Source organism: Babylonia areolata, chromosome 13 (genome assembly GCF_041734735.1).
Source record: "Babylonia areolata isolate BAREFJ2019XMU chromosome 13, ASM4173473v1, whole genome shotgun sequence".
Classification (NCBI taxonomy): Eukaryota; Metazoa; Mollusca; class Gastropoda; order Neogastropoda; family Buccinidae; genus Babylonia; species Babylonia areolata.
In genome coordinates this window covers 11493773-11517185 of record NC_134888.1, presented here as the reverse complement: position 1 = coordinate 11517185, position 23413 = coordinate 11493773, and the positions used below count along the sequence as shown (strand labels likewise).

The 23413-nt window shown below is 41.2% G+C and overlaps 1 protein-coding gene across 5 annotated transcripts in view; it reads left to right on the top strand.

Annotated features, from left to right (window-relative positions):
- Positions 1 to 22293, top strand: part of LOC143289055 (unconventional myosin-VIIa-like) — a 226551-nt gene extending 204258 nt beyond the window's left edge. For all 5 annotated transcript variants that reach the window (XM_076597869.1, XM_076597871.1, XM_076597870.1 and 2 more), the window contains 6 exons: positions 3549 to 3667; positions 4108 to 4174; positions 11317 to 11433; positions 11828 to 11911; positions 14263 to 14382; positions 16897 to 22293. In XM_076597869.1, coding sequence (XP_076453984.1) covers positions 3549 to 3667; positions 4108 to 4174; positions 11317 to 11433; positions 11828 to 11911; positions 14263 to 14382; positions 16897 to 17004 — 615 coding nt within the window. In that variant the 3' untranslated portion in view covers positions 17005 to 22293. The remainder of the gene's footprint in view (positions 1 to 3548; positions 3668 to 4107; positions 4175 to 11316; positions 11434 to 11827; positions 11912 to 14262; positions 14383 to 16896) is intronic.
- Positions 22294 to 23413: the final 1120 nt, after the last annotated feature.

The window sequence follows — 23413 nt, the reverse complement described above, 5'->3', positions numbered from 1 at the left end:
TACACCGGTCTGCAGTTCTGGAGACAACGGCAGCAACTTGTTGCGGTGTGCATGCTGCGATGACTATGTGTGCTTTATCGCAACTTCTAAAAATTTTATAATCGAGATACATGAAAATAACATGATGCAAAGTGAGTTATCACCTCGAATACTAAAAACGACATTAGTTTGAAAGCTAATTTTGGATATTTGTATTGTATCACTCTTTGTGTTTTGGCCCTGTTGTTACTCTTTTTGCTTCCGCGTTTAACATACACGGTTCAAAACCTTTCATGAACTTTTTGACTCACTTGTGTAAACAATGTGAGCCTGTGTAATAACGCGGTGTTCAGTTCTCTCTCTCTCTCTCTCTCTCTCTCTCTCTCTCTCTCTCTCTCTCTCTGTGTGTGTGTGTGTGTGTGTGTGTGTGTGTGTGTGTGTGTGTGTTATTTTTAAACAAGTTCATTTGTTCTGGAATTGCTTTGTCTGCCAATACCAAATTTGAATTAAATATAGTAGGGGGAAACTTCTTCTCAGTCATACCAGTAATAGGTCTTCAGGATTAAGCTGTGTTTCCGGATCTTGAACAGTTTATTTCGTTGAGGATCCGAATCCAGGAAACCACAATTGATGCTTGGGTTTGCGGACGCATTGCCTCGTTTTTCTTGTTCGCAATTAAAAGAAAAGAAATACAATTTCTAGGCAGAACACATACAGTGATACTAACTACGTCGTTGACGTGTTTACTGCATATGAATATTCTAAAGTCGATACTGAATTAAGTGGAATGGATATAAAAGAATAATTGAATGGACCGGGTTGTAGTTTCTGGAAGCCTGTCGAACATGGATCTCCGCACATCTGGAGAAAACAGCCACACGTTGCGGTGTGTCTGAGGTGATGGCAACGTCTCCTTTGCCGCGGACTTGAAAGAATTTCTTAAATAATCGAGATACACCTAAACAGTAACATGATTTAAACTGCGTCATCACCCTTGAATACCATAATCAATTTATCACGATAGAAAAAAACCCATAAGTTTAAACATTAATTTCTAAATTCTATTGGTAAGCGCACTTTAGAACTGTGAGTAACTCTGCTGCTTAGTTCAAACCTCCTAAGAAGCTCTCTCTCTCTCTCTCTCTCTCTCTCTCTCTCTCTCTCTCTCTTTTCCTTTTTGACTCGCATAAAAAAAAAAGAATCTATGTTATAACCCGGTGTTCGGTTGTGTGTGTGTGTGTGTGTGTGTGTGTGTACGCTCGTGTGTGTGTATGTGTGTGTATCTGTCTGTGTCTGTGGTAAACTTAAACATTGCCATTTTCTCTGGAAATACTTTGTCTGCCAGTACCAAATTTGGTTTAAACATAGGAAAAAATCTTCCCAGTCATCCAACAATAGGTTGTACGTCTCCCGAATTTAGCCATATTTCCGAATCATTAACGGTTTATTACCTTGATGCTCGATCCGGATCCATAAACACAATTTTTTCGTTTCCCAGTTTCCGGACAATAGGCTATGTTTGGTAAGAAGACGGCATGACCTCGTTTTTCTTGTTCACAATTAAAAGAAAACAAATACAAATTCTGGACAGAACACATACATTGACACTAACTGCACCATCAACGCGTTTACTGCTATTCTAAAGCAGACACTGAATTAACTAAAATAAATTAAAGTGGATACTGACTTAACATAAAAGAGAAATTGAGTGGATGATGTCATAGTTTCTCAGTGAGTGTAACTATTCATGTTTCGTATTTGGTATTTCTCCTTTCTTTTTTTTTTTCTTTTTTTTTGTCACAACAGATTTCTCTGTGTGAAATTCGGGCTGCTCTCCCCAGGGAGAGCGCGTCACTACACTGAGAGTGCCACCCTTTTTTTTTTTCCTGCTTGCAGTTTTATTTGTTTTTTCTATCCAAGTGGATTTTTCTACAGAATTTTGCCAGGAAAAACCCCTTTGTTGCCGTGGGTTCTTTTACGTGCGCTAAGTGCATGCTGCACACGGGACCTCGGTTTATCGTCTTGTCCGAATGACTAGCGTCCAGACCACCACTCAGGGTATAGTGGAGGGGGTGATTCGAACCAGCGCGCTCAGATTCTCTCGCTTCCTAGGCGTTACCTCTAGGCCATCACTTCACTCTACTGAAGCCTGTCGAACACGGATCTCTGCAGGTCTAGAGAAAACGGCCACATACTGCGGTGTGTTTGAGGCGATGGGAATGCCTCATTTACTGCGGACTTAAAAGAATTTCTTAAATGCCTGAGATATACCAAAATAACATAATTTAAACGGTGTTATCGCTTCGATTATCGTTATCGATTTTATTGCCCTAAAAGAACACGCTTAAATGATAATTTTTGAACATTTTGGTAGACCCGGTTAGCGCTGTGTGTAAGACCACTTATTCTCGACCTGAACATGCTTGGTTCGAATTTGATTTTAAGCCTTTTTTTTTTTTTTTTTAATGCGAAGCTTTATAATAACAAATACAGAACACATTTTAGCACATTAAAAAACACAATATATTTATTGACTTGCCGAAGCTTTATAATATTAATACATCATAACGATTTTTTTACTGGATAAAGTGTGTATCACAAGTGAGTCTTGAAGGCCTTGCTTCCCTTGTTTTTGATTTAAGATTTGTGTTTCTGAATATACATTTTGCGAACATAAGAATAAAGTGGAATGAATTGTCTAAGTGTTATTGTATGTTTGTCATACAAAAAAAAAAAAAAAAAAAAAAAAAAAAAATCACCAGATGACGTGAAATATCGATGATACCAACATTCATATTTACGTTGAACATATTGATAAACGAGTAAACCAGTATCAAAAACTTTGTATATGTTAACATTTCCAGAAAAGATGTTCCATGGAGTCTCTTACTTCATTCCAAAGCGTGCAGTTGCTTGTGGTTGATAGACCCATTGTATTTAAAACCACAATATATATGAATATATCATCTGTAACCACTATATTTTCGCATCTCTGATTTCATGGATTTTTTTCAGAAGGGAATGTGTGCAACTAAAACACCAGACTGTGTTTCTCGCTTTGGCTTGTACACTTCGCCCTACACAAATAGATTCAAGTCAAAATACCCTATGGTCTGATTGCAAACGACACTATTTTTGAGATTCCTGTCAAAACTGGCGCTCTGATCTGTCACCAACGTGCTTTCTTAAATTCTAGCACTGGTGATGCACAATTCATTAACATATCCAGTCAGATCAACTATTTTAACTGTGTCAGTGTTCAGGTCGAGTCCTGCTTGCTTTCCTTGATTTGATGATTGTGACAGCACGTTTGTGAACTTGGTCGGTAGTAGTGCGCCAAGAGAAGAAAGAGCGCGGACATAGTCAGAAAAAGCTAATGTTTGACTGGTTCTTGGAAATGAAGATTCATGTAGGTATCAGGAAGAGGTCGAAGCAGACCGAGAAATGTGTGTGGTCAGTGAGAACGCTTCGAAGTGGGGCAGAACACAAACCGTTCGCAATTACACGCTATTCGCAGTTAGGTATACCTGCCCTAAAACTCTGTGTGTGTGTGTGTGTGTGTGTGACAGGAGGTGCCTAATTACGTGCGCGGTTACCACCAGTTGAGGGATGAGGAGGTGGTGCCACTGGCGGCACTGCTGTACAGAGCTCTGTACGGCCAGGATACCACTGGCTTTGCCAAGTTTGGGTCTGTACCATAGTGGCCAGTGTTTATACAAGAGTGTTAACGATATCTTTCTGTCTGTCTCTGTCCTCTCTCTCTCTCTCTCTCTCTCTCTGTGTCTCTGTCTCTGTCCCGTCTCTCTCTCTCTCTCTCTCTCTCTCTCTCCAATCCTGTTTTTCTTTCTCTGCTATTGAACCAGTGTGTGCTTGTTTACGGGTATATATATGATGTGTGTGTTTGCGCGCGCGCGCTCTGTGTGTGTGTGTGTGTGTGTGTGTGTGTGTGTGATGGAAACTATATATGTGCTCCAAATATGCAGTTGTAATCGTTCGTCTTTGTGTTGATGTTAATATGAACACCCATCTGACAAACAAACAAAAAGTCGCAAACAGCTGGTCTAACGGACCGATTATTGTTTGAAACGCTCAACAGATGAACTGGTTATTTGTTATGTATCTTTCCAGTGAAATTGCCCCGTCCATTCTGCCACGTGGGTATTCCAAGAACACCTCGCTTGAGGACGTCAAGAAGGTCTCTTTCTCGCTCTGTGTGTGTGTGTGTGTGTTGGGGTGTGGGGGTGTTAAGCGTGTGTGTGTGTTTAAGCACATATACAAGGTGAGGTGGTGTTCTTCTGTGTGTGTGTGTGTGTGTGTGTGTGTGTGTGTGTGTCAGTGTGTGCGTGTGCGTGTGTGTGTGTGTGTGTGTGTGTTGGGGTGTGGGGGTGTTAAGCGTGTGTGTGTGTTTAAGCACATATACAAGGTGAGGTGGTGTTCTTCTCTGTGTGTGTGTGTGTGTGTGTGTCAGTGTGTGCGTGTGCGTGTGTGTGTGTGTGTGTGTGTGTGTGTGTCAGTGTGTGTGTGTGTGTGTGCGTGTGTGTGTGTGTGTGAAGGAAAACAGAAAAAGAAGAGTGAGAGAGAAAGAGAGGAGTTGGTGTATGCACTAGCTAATGATGATAATAATAATACTGACGACGAAGAAGAAGAATATTGATAATCATGATCATCATCATCATCATAACAACAACAATAACACGGTGATTTTATTTTATATAGCACTATGATACAAGCCACAGCAAACTATAATCGCTTTACTAATCTTATAGTTATACTTAAAACGAATCACATCAACACATATCAAAGATGAAGTAGAAACATTCAAATGAGTATAAAAGCACATTCATTAATCTTAGGAAAGCACAATTTACAAAACTTTCTTCGTTGTATGCAATTTCAATCCAAGATTCCAACATCCCATACATCTCAGTAGACATTTATATCTACAAAGACATTGCTTAGAAAAAAAATCAAGTAAAGAACTAATATAAGAGCAAACACAGTACCATTTATACACATGAATGCTCCAAATGTTTTACACATCTGTTGTCTGCAGCGTTTTAACTTTTGGCGCCGTGTGCTGGGGAGGGGGAAACTTGACCAAACATGACAAAGACAGGAAGAAATCATTAGGAAAGCAGGTGGGGTGGTGGGTAAAAGACAAGACACCTTTAGCGACATCTACAATAGAAAACTGACTGACAGACTGAAAACAATTTTGACAGACGAAACACACCCACTACATGATGACATTAATAGTCGACGATCGGACAGAAGTGGCAGGTTCATAGCTCCACGCGCAATAACATCTTGTTACATTCATTCCTTCAGTTATTCGCGCTCACAATCAAAGCTTGCAATACACTCACAACACCACCTGAACTCTACGGAAGGCGAGTGCATGGGCGCAGACATTTTATGTGGGACTGTGTGGTTGAGCACAGGCAAGCGTTACTTTGTGTGTACGCGCTTGTGATTTAATGGATTTCATGTATCTTAATGTTAGTTTACTGATTTTATTGGTGTGATATATGTTTTGAGAGGGTGCGGGCGCACAAGCATTCATGCATGCGTGTGTGCGTGTGCGTGTGCGTGTGCGTGTGTGTGTGTGTGTGCATTTTACTTATAAACACGATTTATTTGATGGATGTTCTAATATGCTGGATGTTTTTATTTGTTTACATTGTTGTGCAATACATTATTATCTTTACGTGTGTGCGTGTGTGTGTGCGTGTGTGTGTGTGTGTGTGTGTGTGTGTGTGTGTTTTACATTTATATACGATCTATTTGTTGGATTTTTTTTTTACATTGTTGTACACTACCTTGTCTTTACATGTGTGTATGTGGTGGAGGGGGTGAGGGTGAGAGTTAGATATTTATATTTTATTTGCTGGATGCTTTCTATCGGTATACATTGTTGTGCAATACTTTATTGTCTTAATGTGTGGGGGTGGGGGGTTGTTATAGTCAGCTACTGAGAGTTTTTATCTGACTTGTTTTAGTGTATTGTATGGTACATATGTTTATTTTTATGTTGGTGTCTACAACGACCCAGTGATTACACACTTTAATTTCCATGTGGATTAATAAAGTGTTTTTGAATTTGAATTGATTTTGAATTGAATTGAGGAAGTATAGCTGTACATAAAATTTAGATATATATAGTGACATAGACAGTGAGTAGTATATAAACAGCTGTTTTTGGCAAATTCATAAATACTGTGACATAAAGTGACAGTGAGTATATAAACTGTCGTTTTGGACCACTTTGACCTTTGATTCCAACAGAGCAAAAGTTCATCATGATGATATTTCCAACGGAGCTCTCTCTCTCTCTCGAGAGAGAGAGAGACTATACAAGGTTGTGGACGCAATTCACCTCTGAGAGAGAGAGAGAGACTATACAAGGTTGTGGACGCAATTCACCTCTGAGAGAGAGAGAGACTATACAAGGTTGTGGACGCAATTCACCTCTGAGAGAGCTGCACTATGTGGGCTATCATAGGAATCATCACACCACTTATGGAAATCCCTTTCCATTGGCAAAACGAAAGAGTGGGTAGGCCCGGAGATGATTCAGTCCACAACTATGCAGTGTGCAACCCAGGACAATGCGCATCTCTTCTAATATGGTAGTCCACTGAAAAATCAACACTGCAGGACCAGCAACTAATTATTACAGAGAGAAACATGTATACCAACCAGTCAGAAGTGTTTGTTTTGGTAAACATTATTTGTTTGTTACAAAACATGTTTACAAAGCAGTTGCATTTTGAAGTAATGTTTGTTTCTCATTTTCAAAACCATTATTTAGTTTTTCCTCTCAAAATATATTTTCTCTCATGTTTTTTTTTCTAAGTTAAACAAGCTTATTTAACAAACGAACAAACAAAAATGCTGGCTTCCTTCCCTAGGCAGATTGCTGCTGAAAACAGTTCTCACTCAGCATGCGCACAGACTCTTTCTTGTGGAGTATAGTGCCAGACAGCGGAAGTGTGCCACACTCACACAGGCATGCAGCCATGTTCTCCATTGGCAGAAGGCAGCGCCTCACACATACACGCGCAGCCACGTTGGTGGAAACACCGTGGAAGTCAACACTTTAGGGCCTTAGTGTTTGTCAAAGCGATTTAATAGATGTGTCAGATTCCTCATTAAATTCAGTGGGTGGTGGGGTTTGAGGTGGAATAACTGTATGACCAGACTCCACTTTATTGATTGTGTGTAAGGTGACAGCCTGTATATAGGCTACAGACGTTCCCTTGTTCTAGCATGTAAATAAAGATTCAACTGCATGCATAAATCATCGATTATTGCTTTCTGTAATTATACTTGATAACATTTCAGCATCATTTCGCGATTTCACACATTCTTCTAATTCATCAATTGCTCAGAATAGGTCATAGCTGTTTAGGATTTTAGCAAACTACTCTTCATAATGCAGAAGTTTCTCACATTCGCTGCATATTTCTGCTTCTTCTCGTTCGTCAGATGGACACCCCAGTCCCCGCGATGAAGGCAGCTGTACACTGCAAGTCCTCCACAGCCGTAGAGCTTCCGGGTCACTGGGGTTGGGTTGAGCCAGTACCTCTCTCTGGGCACCTCAAGAAGGGACAGGACTGCAGCAGATATCTGTTGTCTGGCTGTCAGTCCCACAGGGGCATCGTGCTGAGTGACCAATGCAGAATCTTGTGTATAAGTGGTGGTTTAGGCAGTTGTGGCCTGTTGAGTCTGAACACCTGTTCCTGCTTAGTCAGCAGGTAGTAGGGGTCTGTCCTAGGTGGTGTGGATGTTATTGCATCCATGTCTTCTGTTGCTTGGCATTGAGGATGGTCTTTACTTCAGAGTACGTGGTGGACCCATCCACCTGCTCTTATGTAGTTCTTCCTTCGTGAGGGAGTCAGCAGTCTCATTGCCCAGCACATTGCATTGAGAGGGAATCCATTGTAGGACGACATCCTGGCTCCTGCAGAGGGAGGCAAGAGTGGGGGACAGGTCGTTTAGGTCAGTGTTTTTGTTGGATTGTAAGGCCTGCAGGACGGACAGGGCATCAGTCAGGAAAAATATGTCATGGGTAGCGTGAGCGCCGGACTTGATATGGGCTGCTGCTGTTTTCAGGGCTTCTGTTTTTGCCTTATAAAATATCTGCCTCCTGGGTACTGAATGTAGATTCCTGCCCCACCGTTTCGCTCAGCTTCCTCGGCAGAGCTGTCCGTATAAATTGTTTTGGATATTGGGTTTTTGGAGGTGCTGAAGGGTATGGGACTTTTTCTCAGGGCGACTCGAGAGTCTCTGGGTTCAACACCAGGGATGATAGACTGAACGTGGCTGAGTATTCCCTCTCCCCATGCAGGGACAGCCCAAGACTGAGGGATCTCTTTGGGGTCATGGTCAAGAATGTCTTGGTGTTGTCGTTCAAAGGCCCTGCTCTTGTGGCAAAGCTGCTCAAGCACTGGCCTGACTCTTCTATTGTATAAGGCCTCCTGATGGTTGTGGTGTCTGTGCCCCAAATAGTTTCTGCCAGCTCTTCGTAAGGGCAAGTCGCACCTTGGCTCTAGCTTCTGCCTTCTTGGCTTGCTACTTATGTCAGGTGTCTGTCAAAAGTTACACCAAGGTACATAGGATTGTCCTCCGGAAGTAAAGTTTGTCCACTGATGTGCAGCATGGCCTTCTGTTCTTTTGTTGAGAGGCTGAAGACAGTGTAGGTGGTCTTTTTTGTGTGTTTATCTTCACAAGCCACTGTTTTGTCCAGCCTTCAGGAATGGTCAGTACTGTTGCAACCTATAGTTGGCTGTTGTGAGGTGTTCCTCTGAGCACCAAAGGACCAGATCGTCAACATATATGACTCCGTGGACATTGTGTGGCAGATCTCTGATGATGCCGTTGATGAAGATTAGGAACAAGGCTGGGCTTGAGACGCATTCTTCATCACTCCTTTCTCTCAGTGCCTACTTACGACTGTATGCTCCATTCACATGGACTTTGGGCCTTCCTATTGTTCAGATACTGGGACATCCACTGGCACACACAGCCTGTCACACCACTCTTTTGGAGTTTCAGGCAGAGCCCATTTTCCCACAGTTTGTTGAAAGCCCTTTCTATGTCTGTCCACACCGTCAGAGTATGCTGTTTGTCCTGAAAGCCATCCTCAATGTTCTGGGCAATGTAGGTCACCTGGTCCTCAGTGGAACATTGTTTCCTAAAGCCTGCCTTCTCTGGAGTAATGATGTTCTTCTCCTGGTGCCATACTGGGCGTATGTTGATCATTTGCTCCATGATCTTGCCAACACAACTGGTAAGGTTGGTGGGATGGTACCTGTCTGCTTTCATTTGGTCCTTGCCCTTCTTGTGGATGGGCACCAGATCAGCTTCTCGCCAGTTCTGTGGAACGTGCCCATTTTTCCAGCTGTTATTGAAGAGAGCGAGGAGTTTAGATTTGCTTTGGTGCTAAGAAGTTCAAGCATCTCATTGGTAACTTTGTCAGGGTCATGAGATTTCTTGTCTTTCAAGGTCTTTAGAGCTTCCTCCAACTCCTTGTTGAAAGGCTTGTTCATGCATTCTGGTAGATCTTGTTCACTCTACGGCATATTCTTTTTTGTCTAGTGTAGTTCAATCAATGCATATGCGTTGAAAGGCCATCTGTTTGCAATGGTTCTTTTTAAGCACACTGCAGTATATGTCACATGTTTTGCCACATAGTTCACGTGTCTTAACCGTTGGGCACTGACGCAGGTCCTTGCCAGTATGCATTCTATATATTTACAGTCGCTTTTCTCTCTCTGAAAAAAGAGAATTTTATGGAGGGGGGGTGTGATCTAATATCTTGAAAAATGTCAAATAGACAAATGAAGATAATAGAATATAAATGATTCCAAACAAAGCGTAGCTAAAAGCTAAAATTGAAGCAATTGATAATGCCAGGGAGAATCCTGGCAGAATGAATGTTGTGCATGATAATGTTGCTGATACACATACTACTTGTTATATTCAACCAGGCACCAAAGACCCACAAATGTTCATGGAAAGACAAAGGAATATATGCCAGCGACAATAAGATTATGCAAAGTGCTACAATATATGCAATGAGCGTGTGCACATTTTGTCGCCGGCGACACACAGACAGGCATGCAGACATGCAGACATACATAGAAAGAGCAGCGAGGGGGATGGGGGGTGAGAGGGGGGAAACAGTAGTGGAAACCAGAGAAAGAGATCTGGACGAAAATGTTTCTGAGACCATTTCCCGTAGAAACACTGAGCCGAACTGAGAGTGTGGTTAGTCCGTGAAACAAAGGCAGTGAACAGCGGGCCCACACAACACACACCGCGTACTGCATAACTGCGAAACACATCTTTGATCATGGTTAAATGCAAGAAAGTAGAAAGCATTATCAGTCAGTAATAACACAAAGTTCGTTTGTCAAGAAAAAGTGTTCAATTGTATTTTGACTCTTCTTGGATCTTTCTGAGAAGGACTAACGAGCCGGGGAACTATCGACACGGGGGACCCCAGCCAGCGTATATTCATTCATTCATTTAGTTAGCTAGTTAGTTAGGTGATTTTTTGTTGAATAAGCTTGTTTAACTCATAAGAAATTGAGAGAAGGAAGGATATATTTTGATAGAAAAAACAACTAAATAATGATTTATAAAAATGAGAAGGCAAACATTAGTTCAAAACACACCGTTTAGTAAATATTATGTTTTGTAACAAACAAATAATGTTAACCAAAACAATCACTTCTATCTCACTATGGTATACATGTATCTCTCGTAAGTATCGCTGGTCCCGTCTTGTTGATTTTTTTGTGGGCTATCCTACCATGTCATGATGATGAGAGGTGCTCGCATTAATCTGTATTGTATCTCCAACACTGAATCACCTCCAGGTCAGTCCACACTTCCGTTTCGCCAGTTGAGTGACGTTCCCATAAAAGGTGTGATGATTCCTCTGGTAGCCCACACAGAGAGGCAAATTGCGTCCACAACTTAGGATAGCTTCTTGAGAGCACTCTTGGAAAGGCCAGAATGGTGGACGTTTGCTCTCAGTTGGGGTCAAACGTCAAAGTGGTACAAAAATGGCAGTACATATTGTGCTCAGTGAGATAAATGATGAAATAAAGTGTATAAGAAGTAAAAGAGGTAAATTAGATATCTACTATTGAACCACACCCCCTTCTGCCCTCCCACCCCCATTCCCTCCAAAGCAGCAGTACTTATGACATATGTTTTGATGATGAACATTTTTTGTTTTGCTTTGGAAGTTGATGGATGAGTTGTCTGAGAGCAATAGGTAGAAGATTCCAAAGTGAAAAGTTAATCTTTTTCTCATTTTTTCAGGACGTGCAAGCAGATTACAACAGCCAACATCGTCTTAATCAAGACGAGGCACGCCAAAGTTTCCTCCGAAAGGCAGTGGCATGGCCAACATACGGGTCTGTCTTTTTTGAGGTCAAGGTAAGTTTTCATCAGTGTGTAAGAGAGAGAGAGAGAGAGAGAGAGAGAGAGAGAGTATGATTACTCTTTTAAAAGGGCTAAAATAAAGTTTTAAAGGGATGAGATGGGTTACTGTCATTCCATTGTTATTGTTTCAGTTAAAAAAATGACTTCACGTAAATACGATATGTTGATCTCGCATGAACAGTGAAGTTCATGTTGCCATATTTTATAGGATAATGCCAACCTTTTATAAGTATGTTTCGAATTATGTGTTTGGATAACAGAATCTTGGTGGGTATTATTGCAAACTTGTGTTGACACAAAAACACTCAGCTTCTGCTTTGTTATTGGTGCTGTGCACACTATGTTGGTTGCGTGGACAGAATCATTCATTAGCATAGTTTGTTTTCAGCAACGTGCGGTGAGGTCTGTGTCTAAATATTGTCTGCTGGCCGTCAACACCAGTGGTGTTCACCTCTCCGATCTTCAAACAAAGGTGAGCACTGCCTGTCTGTCAGAGTCAGTCAAAATCAGATAACTTTAGTATCTATTATTTAGCGTTAGCAGTCAGAGAAATTAAGTGGTGAAGTCTGTGATACACAGACCTACAGATAAACAGTAAAAGTATTTATCAAATATCACAAAAAAACATACAACAAATACAACAAAGTCAAAGCAAAGGAAGCTCAATAAAAACATGACTTTTCCACTATTTGAAACACACACTCACACACACATACACACACACACACACACACACACATATATATATATATATATATATAAACACATGCACTCATGCACGTACACACACATGATGCACACATGCACGCGCACACAAACCTGCACACACACTCATATACACTCACACATGCATACATGCAGGCACACACACACACACACACACACACACACACACACACACACACAGAGGAAAAGTTCGATATGTAACGGAATAATAGTGCCCGTAATAAATGTATATAGTTATTTAGGTGTGTATTTTTCAACACGTTTAAGTTTTGCGTCTAAAAACCTGACAAGCCGAGCTAAACGTCCATTGATATGTTTCATAGACAATATTGTTGTTGAATAACCAGTCACAAAAACTGTTCTTAAAAACATTTGGATTGATGCTCACAGGTTAACTTATAAGGCATACAGAGTGTTGTTAGATTTCCATAACAGAGGTAAGAAAAACTGGGTTTGGAATGTTGGGGTGAAGCTGTGTGAAAATGGATTTGGTTTTATGTGGCTTAGTGAAGGTGTTGGGGACACTAAAGCGTTCGAGAAAGAATGATTGACAGCAGATGGGAAAACTGGAATTCGCATGTCCAGAACAGTGACAGATTTGAGAAGCATTGACTATTCAATATTTTACATAATCTTCCAACTTATGTGTCTATAAATATTGACAGCATCTAAGCATAAAATGACGAAATTTAGATTTGGAGTTTCTTAACTGTTTGTTCATTGGTACCGTTTTAGACAGTCTAACATTTGTGATTTGTCCGTTATGCAAAGAATCAAAGGGAGATGAAGTCCATTTTGTGCTTGACTGTGCAGAAACGAAAGGTATCAGAGAACAGTTAATTCCAGAAACATATCTCGGAAAAGCTTGTTTATTCAAACGTGCCTTGATAATGCCATCTATAAGTGATATTGTTTAACAGTGCATTGTTTATCTGTATAAAGTGCTTAAAAGGCAAAGTGCCTTCGTAACAACATGAACATTCTGTGTATTAGTACGTGACTTTCATATTTATCTCCTTTTCCAAGGGGCTATGGCCTGTATATCACAGACTGACATAAGTTTACGGTTGGGCCAAGAGCACAGTGAGAGCTGTATTATCAATGATTTTTCCATTGCAGTGGAGCTTAGTTTTTTGTGAAGGACTATGACTAAAATTATGAGGCAAAATTGCACTGGCTCTTAGTCCTGCAGCCTTGGGGGCTAGCTGGCCTTTTGGAACCATTCCAACGCTGACTGTCCTAAAACCCTGTTGGCCTAGAGAGTGGGGATGTAACTTGGGCAAGACACTCTCCATTATAATCAAATTCTAGCCTAGATAGTCGGGACAGCAGTTACCTCCTCTGCTGTTCTGGGGCCGTATTCACGACAAAATTCATTTTGCCTTCAGGCAAGTTATCTTTGACATGGTTGGGACCTGTGGATGCAGTTTACCTTGAAGGATAGGTTATCTTCGTATTCAAGACACACGCGGTTCACTCAGACAGCTAACCCATCGTCTTTAAAAAAAAAATTAAAAAAATCCCAATGATTCCTGTTTGTGCATGCTCTCAGTTTCACTTCTCATCACACCACAGCTCGGAACATTGTCGAGAGAGTTCGCAAAACACATGTTATCCGTAAAGCACGCCTGTTTTCCCTTTTTTTAAAAAGAAAGAAAAATGCTGCAAAAGGATCCGCCATATTTACCTCCGCTTCGTGGGCAGTCACCCTTGGCAGGTAGTAAGGGTAAATTGCCTTCGAGTTTGTAGACACACGGGTAGACTCTTGTGTTCATGAACACTGGATATTGCTTACCCTCGGGCAGTTTGCATTGCCTCAGACAGATTACCGGTAGGTACACATTTACCCTCATGCACGATGTTCTCTTGAATACGGCCCCTGATGGTCACAGTCGAACACGACTGACTGTCATACATGCATGTCCTTTATGAATAAAACTTCTTTAGTCTTCAGTCCCTCACATGCCTGAACGCATTTGTGTGTGCGTGCGCGCACACATACACACACACGCGCGCGCGCGCGTCTTAAGATATTATTTTCCAAAATGCTAAGCTGAATGCTTTCCTCAGTGGCGCAATGGACTGACCGTGTTGCAGGAGGTGATACGGACGTACCAGTTCAAAGACATCCCCAACTGGGCCTTTGACAGACATTCCTTCACCCTGGTCATTCTGAAGGACGGCACCCCATCCAGACTCCTCCTGGAAACTAATGTGGTGAGCCAGCACTGCTACCAGTGGAGACTGTGTTCCACTTGTCCCAACGCCGTTGACCGTTTGTAAATGTGTGGGGTCGGTTTGCAGGCCAGACTCTAACCCGTCAAGAGTAGGCCCCAGTATCAAGTGGCCTGGAGTAGAATATAGCGGAATAAACAGCCTGCTTTACACAAAGGTTATCGTTTGGCCTAGGCCAGTCTGTATCCTCTGGGCCATTTGATACACCCCCCCACCCCCTCTTTTCCCCTCAAATACACTGATATTCGAAAGGTGTAAATATTACCAAGAGCTACAACCATAGAACGTAGGTTTGGTAAACTGTGAGGGAATATTTTTACAACCACTGGACGTCAAAATGAGAAAAGTTCAAAGCAAACAAGTGTCCTTTTTGCCTGGATAAAACTGACTACTGTCTTATTACAATTGCAAAATTGCGTCTTGAATATTTTCAATATGGAACACCTGTTGCATCTGATATTATGTCTGGGTGTGAAGTTCATTCCTGAAGACCAAAAGTTGTTCTGATGTACTTTGACCGCTTTTGATGAAGATAATTATGCTTAGTGGTCTTGAGTTGGAAACAAAAAAAGGGAGACGCTGGGGCACACCACGAGAGTTACTGTTATGTAAATTTTGTAACATGATTGTGACTGGGATTGACTTCCCTTTTATAATGGAATGCCCCAAGTATAATGACTTTCGAAAGAAGTATGTACCTAAAGATATTTGTCTCCAACGTAAGTTTTCAATTAAAAAACAGTTTGTTCAAAGGAAGCAGAAACGTTTTGTTAGCTGTAAGTTAATTATTAGATTTACAAAAGTAATTTATTTAGATGCTAATTGTAGTCTGAAACATATTTGTGCATTCTTAATGTTTGATTATAGTGTTGATTATTTGAATGCCTTATTTTGGGTGTGGAATTATCATTTGATAGTAGTCCTCCATGCTGCAATAGAGTGAAACTATAAATGAAATCAATTAAACTTGAAGCCTGAATAATCTAAAAGGTAGTATAAAAATGTAAGGAAAGGAAACAAAAGAAGGAAAGAACAATACTAACATGAGGTATTGAGAAAAGAGGTTTCCACTAAAAAGTAAAAGAGCAAGAAAAGAAACAAAGAAGAAAAAACAACATTAATAGTGCACGAGCGCTCGCCAACACACACGCACGTAAGCAAGCAAGCATGCACACACACACACACACACACACACACACACACACATACACACGCACACACACTCCAGGAAATGATTGTTTAATGGTTTTATTTTACAATTTTGGACAAAATTGAAATACCTTCTTGTCCGAGCAGTAACTGAATGTTCAGAAGATGGAATGCTGTCATTTTCAATCAAAACAAGAAGCCTTCAAGACTCACTTGTGATATATGCTTTATCGAGTAAAACAATCATGAGAAAAAAAAAGAGATTAACGGAGATTGTTAGAATATGTTCTGTATTATATATATATATATATATATATATATATATATATATATATGTATATGTATGTATATATGTATCAAGAAGCTTAGGAGAAAAAATAAGGCGTATTGAACCATGCATGTTTAGTTCAGAAGCAAGTAGACGTATCCACACCACTGAGGCGCATCTGACGTCATACGACCAAGGGTTTTTTTTTGTTTTGTTTTGTTTTGTTTTTTGTTGTTGTTTTTTTGGGGGGTTTTAAAGTGCGATAAAGATATAAATGTATTGGGGGTAATAACACAGGTGTTAAATCGGATGTTGCTTTGTTTTGTTTTGTTTGTGTGTGTGTGTGTGTGTTTTATATCTCGGTTATTCAAGAAATTCTTTTAATTCGGCGGCAAAACAGACGTTGCCGTCGCCTCAGGCACACCGCAACATGCTGATGTTTTGTGAAGATCTGCACAGACCAGTCTAGACAAGGCTGACCGAAACTCAGTGAAACGGTCGGTTCGGTTTTTTAAGTTATCAGTTAGGATAATTATACTTTCTTTGACTCACTGGTGTTTTATCCTAGCAGATAAAGGACATATTTATTAACAATGAGACTCAAGAGATAAAACAAACAAACACAAAAAACTAGCCGTTTTTTAAGATTATCATTATGATATTGCCACCCACTCACACCACTTAAACAAGACACACACCACCAAACGACCAGTGATTCATGGGCAATAATTGCGTTAGAACTTTCTAAGGCACCGATGCATTTAACATGGGGCCACATCATATCAACCAAATCCATGGTGATGCACAACACAAAAAGCTGGGTTTACAATGAGAGATGGATGTCAGATTGTTTCCCAGCTTACAGAGGATTCCATCAACAATGACCACTTATATATATGTTATGTATATATATATATATATATATATATATGTGTGTGTGTGTGTGTGTGTGTGTGTGTGTGTGTGTGTGTGTGAATAGTGACAAGAACAATGAAGACATTTATTCACTGATCATAGGCAGTATGTGCTTTTGCGGAGAATACCTGGCTGAACGATACCAGTGTGCTGTGTTGTTGCAGGGTCACAACATGGACGATGTTCTGATGGCTCACATTGGCTGGGTGATGGATACGGAGATGAAGAAGAAACATGGATTCTACAACAATGTAGGCGAGAGCATCTGCTGACCTTTTTTTTTCTTGTGTGTGTGTGTGTGTCTTCCCCCCTCTCCCCCACCCCCAGCCCCTTCCCTCACAGATGTCAGTTTTTCACATCCACTGACAAAAGAACAAGAAACAGGACTCTGTAAACAAAAGAGAGCATCCGCTGGTGTGAGATTCATCGGATGAATTCATGCCTGTACTGACACAGTGGTTCACAAACCTACTCCTGTTCCAATACATGTGCTGGTGACGTGCATGGCTTATTGCTGTGTTCACTCACGACAGTCTGTCAAGTTGAAGTGTTCAGGCACAGTGGTTGTTTGTGTGTGTGTGTGTGGTGTGGTGTGTGTGTGTGTGTGTGTGTGTGTGTGTGTGTGTGTGTAAGTTTTTGATTGTTTGTTCGTCAGGTTTTTTCTACTATTTTTTCAGCATGTCACTTGTATTCACTACACTGCATTATGATGTGAGTGGTGAAGATATTGAAAGAATATAATTATGCAAATGCCTAAAATTACCGTAAGAATCAAATCTGTATGTATGCATATACTGAAACGCAGCGTCATTGTATGTACCATAAAAAAGACTCCTCTTCCTTCTACCTGCACTTTATCTGAACTCCCCAATGTCTTCTCCTCATTTTTTTTCGACAAAAATATTCGTACCAGATTGGACCAAATGCCTTTCTAACCTGCTCATCTTGATTTTCAATTCAGCGGCACTCCTCTCTATTCCTTTAATACATTGACTGAAACAGAAGTCCATGAAATCCTGAAATAAATGACAATAAAATCCTGTGAGCTCGATCATATGCCAGCCTCTGTCTTTTCCCAGTGCGTCTCACAGTTTCTCCCCACAATCACCGATATTGTCAACTCATCCCTTCTGGTGTGTTGCTCTAATTACCTGACCAACACTGCAAGTGTCTGTATCTCTCCGGCCTGGTTAACGCTGGGATATCATTATGACAGGAAGCGTAGAGTACAGCCTTGTCACGCAGTCCCAAACCAAAATGGACCTCCATAGCAACATTGTCATCGTCATCCACCTCCTCCTTCATCATCATCAATATAAACAAAACAGTCTCAAAGTATGTGGCCTTTCATGCCCTGCTCTCACGGTGACCTCAGTTTCGATACCCCTTTCGATACCCCTCCACTTCTGCGCTTGGGGCGAGTCCTGTCAATGTCTTCAGTGTCGGCAGATTCATGGGGGGCTGTTTGAGGGACGTGGTGGCGGTCTCCACTCTGGGAGGGACGCTCACTCAGTCTGGCTCCGCGACTAAGCTGTTATTGTCGTTAGTAGGGGGCTTAGTAAGTGGTGTCCTAAGTACGTTGAATCAGAACAGGCACTACTGAACACCACCGAAGTGACTCAGCAGCAGTGCAGGGTCTCCTCTGGTGTGTGGCTTCCTGGCGACCTAACATCGATGGTTTCCTGCGGACTGCCGACGATGGAACTGTGACAGAAGAACCCGGGTGTGGTCGTGTATGGGGGAATCTAAATGAGCGGCGTGGGAGTAATGCCACTGAAATGGTGCAGATGATGGGGCAGTAAAAAAACAAAAACAAAAAACAAACAAAACAAAAAACCAAAAAAACCCACCTCATCCCTTCTGACTGGAACGTTTCCATCTACTTTCAACACTGCAATCGTCCGGACTCTTCTGAAAAAAAACAACAACAACCTTGACGCAAACATTTTGAAAAACTATCGACCAGTTTCTAACCTTCCATTCCTGTCCGAACTCATTGAAAAAGTTGTCCTGAAGCAGCTCAACAACCACCTTTGTTTCAACAATATCATCCACCCCTTTCAGTCTGCCTATCGTGCTGACCACAACACCGAAACCGCTCTCCTTCACATCCTGAACAATTTGCTGCTAGCACCCGACTCAGGACAAATTTCCCTTCTCACTCTGCTCAACTTGTCAGCTGCACTTGACCATTCAATCCTTCTTTCCCGTCTTCATTTTGCATTTGGTATCAACGGAACTGTTCTCAACTGGTTCATATCTTATCTCACTGATCGATCCCAGTCCATCATTGTTGATAATTTCCAGTCTGAACCTGTTAAAATCGAACATGGAGTCCGTCATTGTTGATAATTTCCAGTCTGAACCCGTTAAAATCGAACATGGAGTCCCACAGGAATCTGTTTTAGGCCCAGTGCTCTTCACACTATACACTGCTCCTCTCGCTGAAATGATCAACCGCCATAATGTCAGTCATCATTCTTATGCTAATGACACTCAACTCCAGAAGAGTGATACACCTGAAAAATTGTTGTCGCTCTTGCAAGAAACATCCGACTGCTTCCTGGACATTCAAAACTGGATGACTCTAAGTACCTTACAATTGAACGCGGACAAAACTGAAGCAGTGGTTATAGGAACTAAACAAAAGCTCTCTTCCATCACAACTGACACAGTCAAACTTGGCAGCACATCCATCCCTCTTTCCAGTTCTGTCAGGAACCTCGGCGTTGTCCTTGACAACACACTGTCCATGCATACATTTATCAGACATGTCAGTCTTGTTACTGTCAATTGCGGCGCATCAGTTCTATTCGGAAATATCTGCCCACCGACGCAACATCTAGACTTGTTTTTCTCATTCTCTCTCGCCATGACTACTGTAACTCTCTATTGTCTGGTTTGTCTGCTTCATCCATTCAGTCCCTTCAGTGCATACAAAATTCTGCTGCCCGACTCGTCCTCAGAAAGAAAAGATCTGAGCAGATCATTCCTCTTTTGCATCATCTCCATTGGCTCCCTGTCTCACACAGAATAAAGTACAAGATCAGCACTCTATGTTGTAAATGTGTTCATAAATGCCCCTTCGTATCTCTGTGGCTGCCTTCACATCTACACCCCATCTCGCTCTCTACGATCGGCTTCGGATCCACTCTGTTTACGCGTACCCAGATTCAAACACTCCGCTGTTGGCCGCCGTTCTTTCTCTGTCTCAGGACCTTGCAATTGGCATGAACTTCCTCCTTCGCCTCGTCAGGTCTCCGCACTCAGCTCTTTCAAGTCTGGCTTTAAAACTCCACCTCTTCCCAAGATAGCCTCCCTCCCCTGACTCTTCCTTGTCTTTGGTGCAAAAGCGCTTTGATTTGTCTCTGCACAAGATTCAGCGCTATATAAATAACATTATAATCATTAAAATACTTTCGCATCTTTATTTTTATACTTTGCAAACAGTACATTCATACAGTTTTTTTTCAAGGACTGTTGCAGATGTGCGTTGATGCATTATCATTTTTAGCTCACATGTTTACACACATCGTGAATATATGTAATAACCATGTGTTTCGGTCAGATCAATCTTTTCAAGGACTGTTGCAGATGTGCGTTAATGCATTATGGTTTTTAGGACACATGTGTATTCACACACAACGTGAGTCTGTGTAATCACCCTGTGTTTCAGTTGTCTATGTATGTGTGTGTGTATGTATGTAGGTATGTATGAATGTGTGTGTGTGTGTGTGTGTGTGTGTGTGTCCGGTGTAAACATTAACCAGTTCATTTTCTCTTTAAAAACTTTGTCTGTCGACACCAAATTAGAGTTTGTGATAGGAAAAATTAGTCATTTCCACTCAGTATAATGACAATTCACTTATGGGAAAAGCACAAACACATAAAGAAGGCAAAGAATGTTTTCATATTCATGTTATTGATTTTTTTTTTCTTATTGTCAGAACTTTCCGCTTTCATCTGACACACTGATACACTGATTTATTGCAGTCATTTTATCATGTTAGTTTAAACAGGAGCTTATTTTGTTTAGTATTGGAGTTACATCGATGCATACATCTGCCGGGTGCAGCACAAATCTGCTAAGTAATTGGTCATCAATCTAAATATACTATGGGAAACTTTTTTTTTTTTAATGGGTCTCGCTCATCTGAAACATTAAATTCTAAAATTTTGATAAAGGCATAGAAAGGCTATTGTATTTTACACTCATTGTGAAAGTTTTACACTGTGATGATCTGATTTACAAATTCAGGTCTGCTTCACACCTTTCTTAGTTTTCTGCTCAATAGTGCACCAACGACACAAAATTATGGATGACTGGCAACAAATTGCAGCTGAATGATAATCAGATAGAAATGGTTGTATTGCTTCCATGCATCTGTTGGACTCAGACTTTCCCAGACAAACAATTTGAATAGTTCTTCTTCCACGTGACGACCAACGTCAGTATGCTGATGAAACTGTCGTTTTGTGAGCGGTTGCCGTTCGACACGATTCGAGTGGAGTGCACAAGATGAGAGGTTGGGGAGGTGGGGCTGAGGGGGAGGGGGATTTCCTTTTTTGAATCACAGACAGAAGTCCAGTCTGGCCTTGAAGCTGTCCAACAACTTGGCTGTGACAGCCTCCTGGGGCAGTGTGTTCCATTCCGGGATGGTGCGGGGAAAAAGACATCTATCTGCACTGTTTCCTGCAGGCAGGCATGTCGTAGTTGCAGGCGTTGTTTCTTCTGAAGTTGAGTTTGTCTTAATTTCATTGACCGGGGCGGGAGAGGGTACCCTTAGGCCAAGGTAACCCCCTCGGCTTTACGGACTAACTTCTGACAATGTATTCGTTCCAGATCAAATCAATTCCTATGGATTTGCCTTACCTGAGACGGCTCATGGCCTTATAATAACATCCTCTTCCCAAATGGGTGTATTCAGTGAAGTGTTTCCAACTAGCTTTACGCGTGTAGATGAATTACAATTCACTTTCAGTTTCTCAAGGAGGCGTCACTGTGTTCGAACTAATGGTTTTAGATACACCACATCTGCTGGGCAGATGCCTGATCAACGCGCTTGTCACGCCTTGAGTGCATGCATGAATATTTGTGTACCTATCTGAGTGGGGGGGTTTTCTACATAATTTTGCCCAAGAACAACACTTTTGTTGCCATGGGTTCTTTTTTAGTATGCTAAATGTGTGCTGCAAACGGGACCTCGGTCTCATCCGAATGACTAAACGCTCACTTTGATTTTCCAGTCAAACTCGGGAGAAAGGGTGAGAGTGAGATTCGAACCCAGACCTTCACGGACACTGATTTGACAGACAAGCGTCTTATCCATTCTGCCACCTTCCTCTTCCGATCATCTGGATCTTTTGTTGTGTTTATTTAGATTTATCGGGTGTATTGATCCCCTTCTTCTTCTTATATATATTATTTTTCTCATAAACTGTTTAGATTCCCAATGTTTTAAATTACGCAGTTCATTATGCCTCTTCCTTCGCATATTTCTGTATATTCTTCTCAAGGTGAGCTTGTAAGCTTTACTTTTCAATAAATCGTGAAATCTGCACGTTTATGTGTTGAGTGATCATGAAACTTAAGTTTGCGTTTTGTTCTGAAAAACTCGGATCCCTTCGGTCTGCATAACTTGTCAAACCATTGTTTTTTTGTTTTTTTTATCTCATTGATTGAGTTACTCTTTGTTTCTTCTGTCAGGGAGTGGTGCTATCTGGTTGTTGATTGTGTGAATTTCTGTATCATGCAAACGAACCATTGAACTCTGTTGTTAATTTTGTGAACAATTTTTCTTTAAGTAATTCCGTTTTGTTCTCATCCAGTGCTCGAATCGTCGTGTGTATTTCATTGTTGTCTTTTTGTTAGTAATGTATGTCCCTGGGTAAGAACTATTGCCGCTGCTGTCAGCTGTCAAAGATAACACCAAAGGACAATGCACATCAGAAAGTATTGCATCATAAGGATCTACACCACACAAAAAATGCTAAAAAGGTGATATGAACTAATTAAATAATTAACATTAGAACACCCATTACTCGTACACATTCCAACACCAGGATCTCTTCCGCACCTACCCTTTACGACGCACAATGAAAATGGTTTACACTGATCTAGTAATCTGAAACCGTAATTATTCGGTCTGTGGATAACTTGTGAGTTAAGTTCCGAGCTGGTATCGTCTCTAATTACTCATGTTCATCTTTTATGCAAAGAATATCATTAATAAAATTGTTATATCCAATCTGACTAGAATCAACAACATCGTATAATGTTTTAATGTATGCATTGAAGTCACCTGCCAAAAGAAGATCACATTCCTACTTCTTTTGGTAATTGATTATATCTGATTCAATTTCATCAAATAGATATACACAACTATACTGCTACCCCTTAGGGGGAAACCACAAGCGGATAAGATCATTGTAGAACAACAGGCCAGATTCAGACCAGGGCGCAGCAAAACAGAAAAATCTTCAACCTCAGGATACTTTGTGAGAGGAACTTACACCAGCAAGACATCTATCACGTCTTCGTGGATTTTAAGGCCTTCGACAGGGTATGGCACGAAGCCTTGTGGGCAACCATGAAGCTGTACAGCATCAACTCCCACCTGATCAAGGTGATACAACGTCTGTATGAAAAGGCCAGCAGCGCAGCATACTTCAGTGGCAACA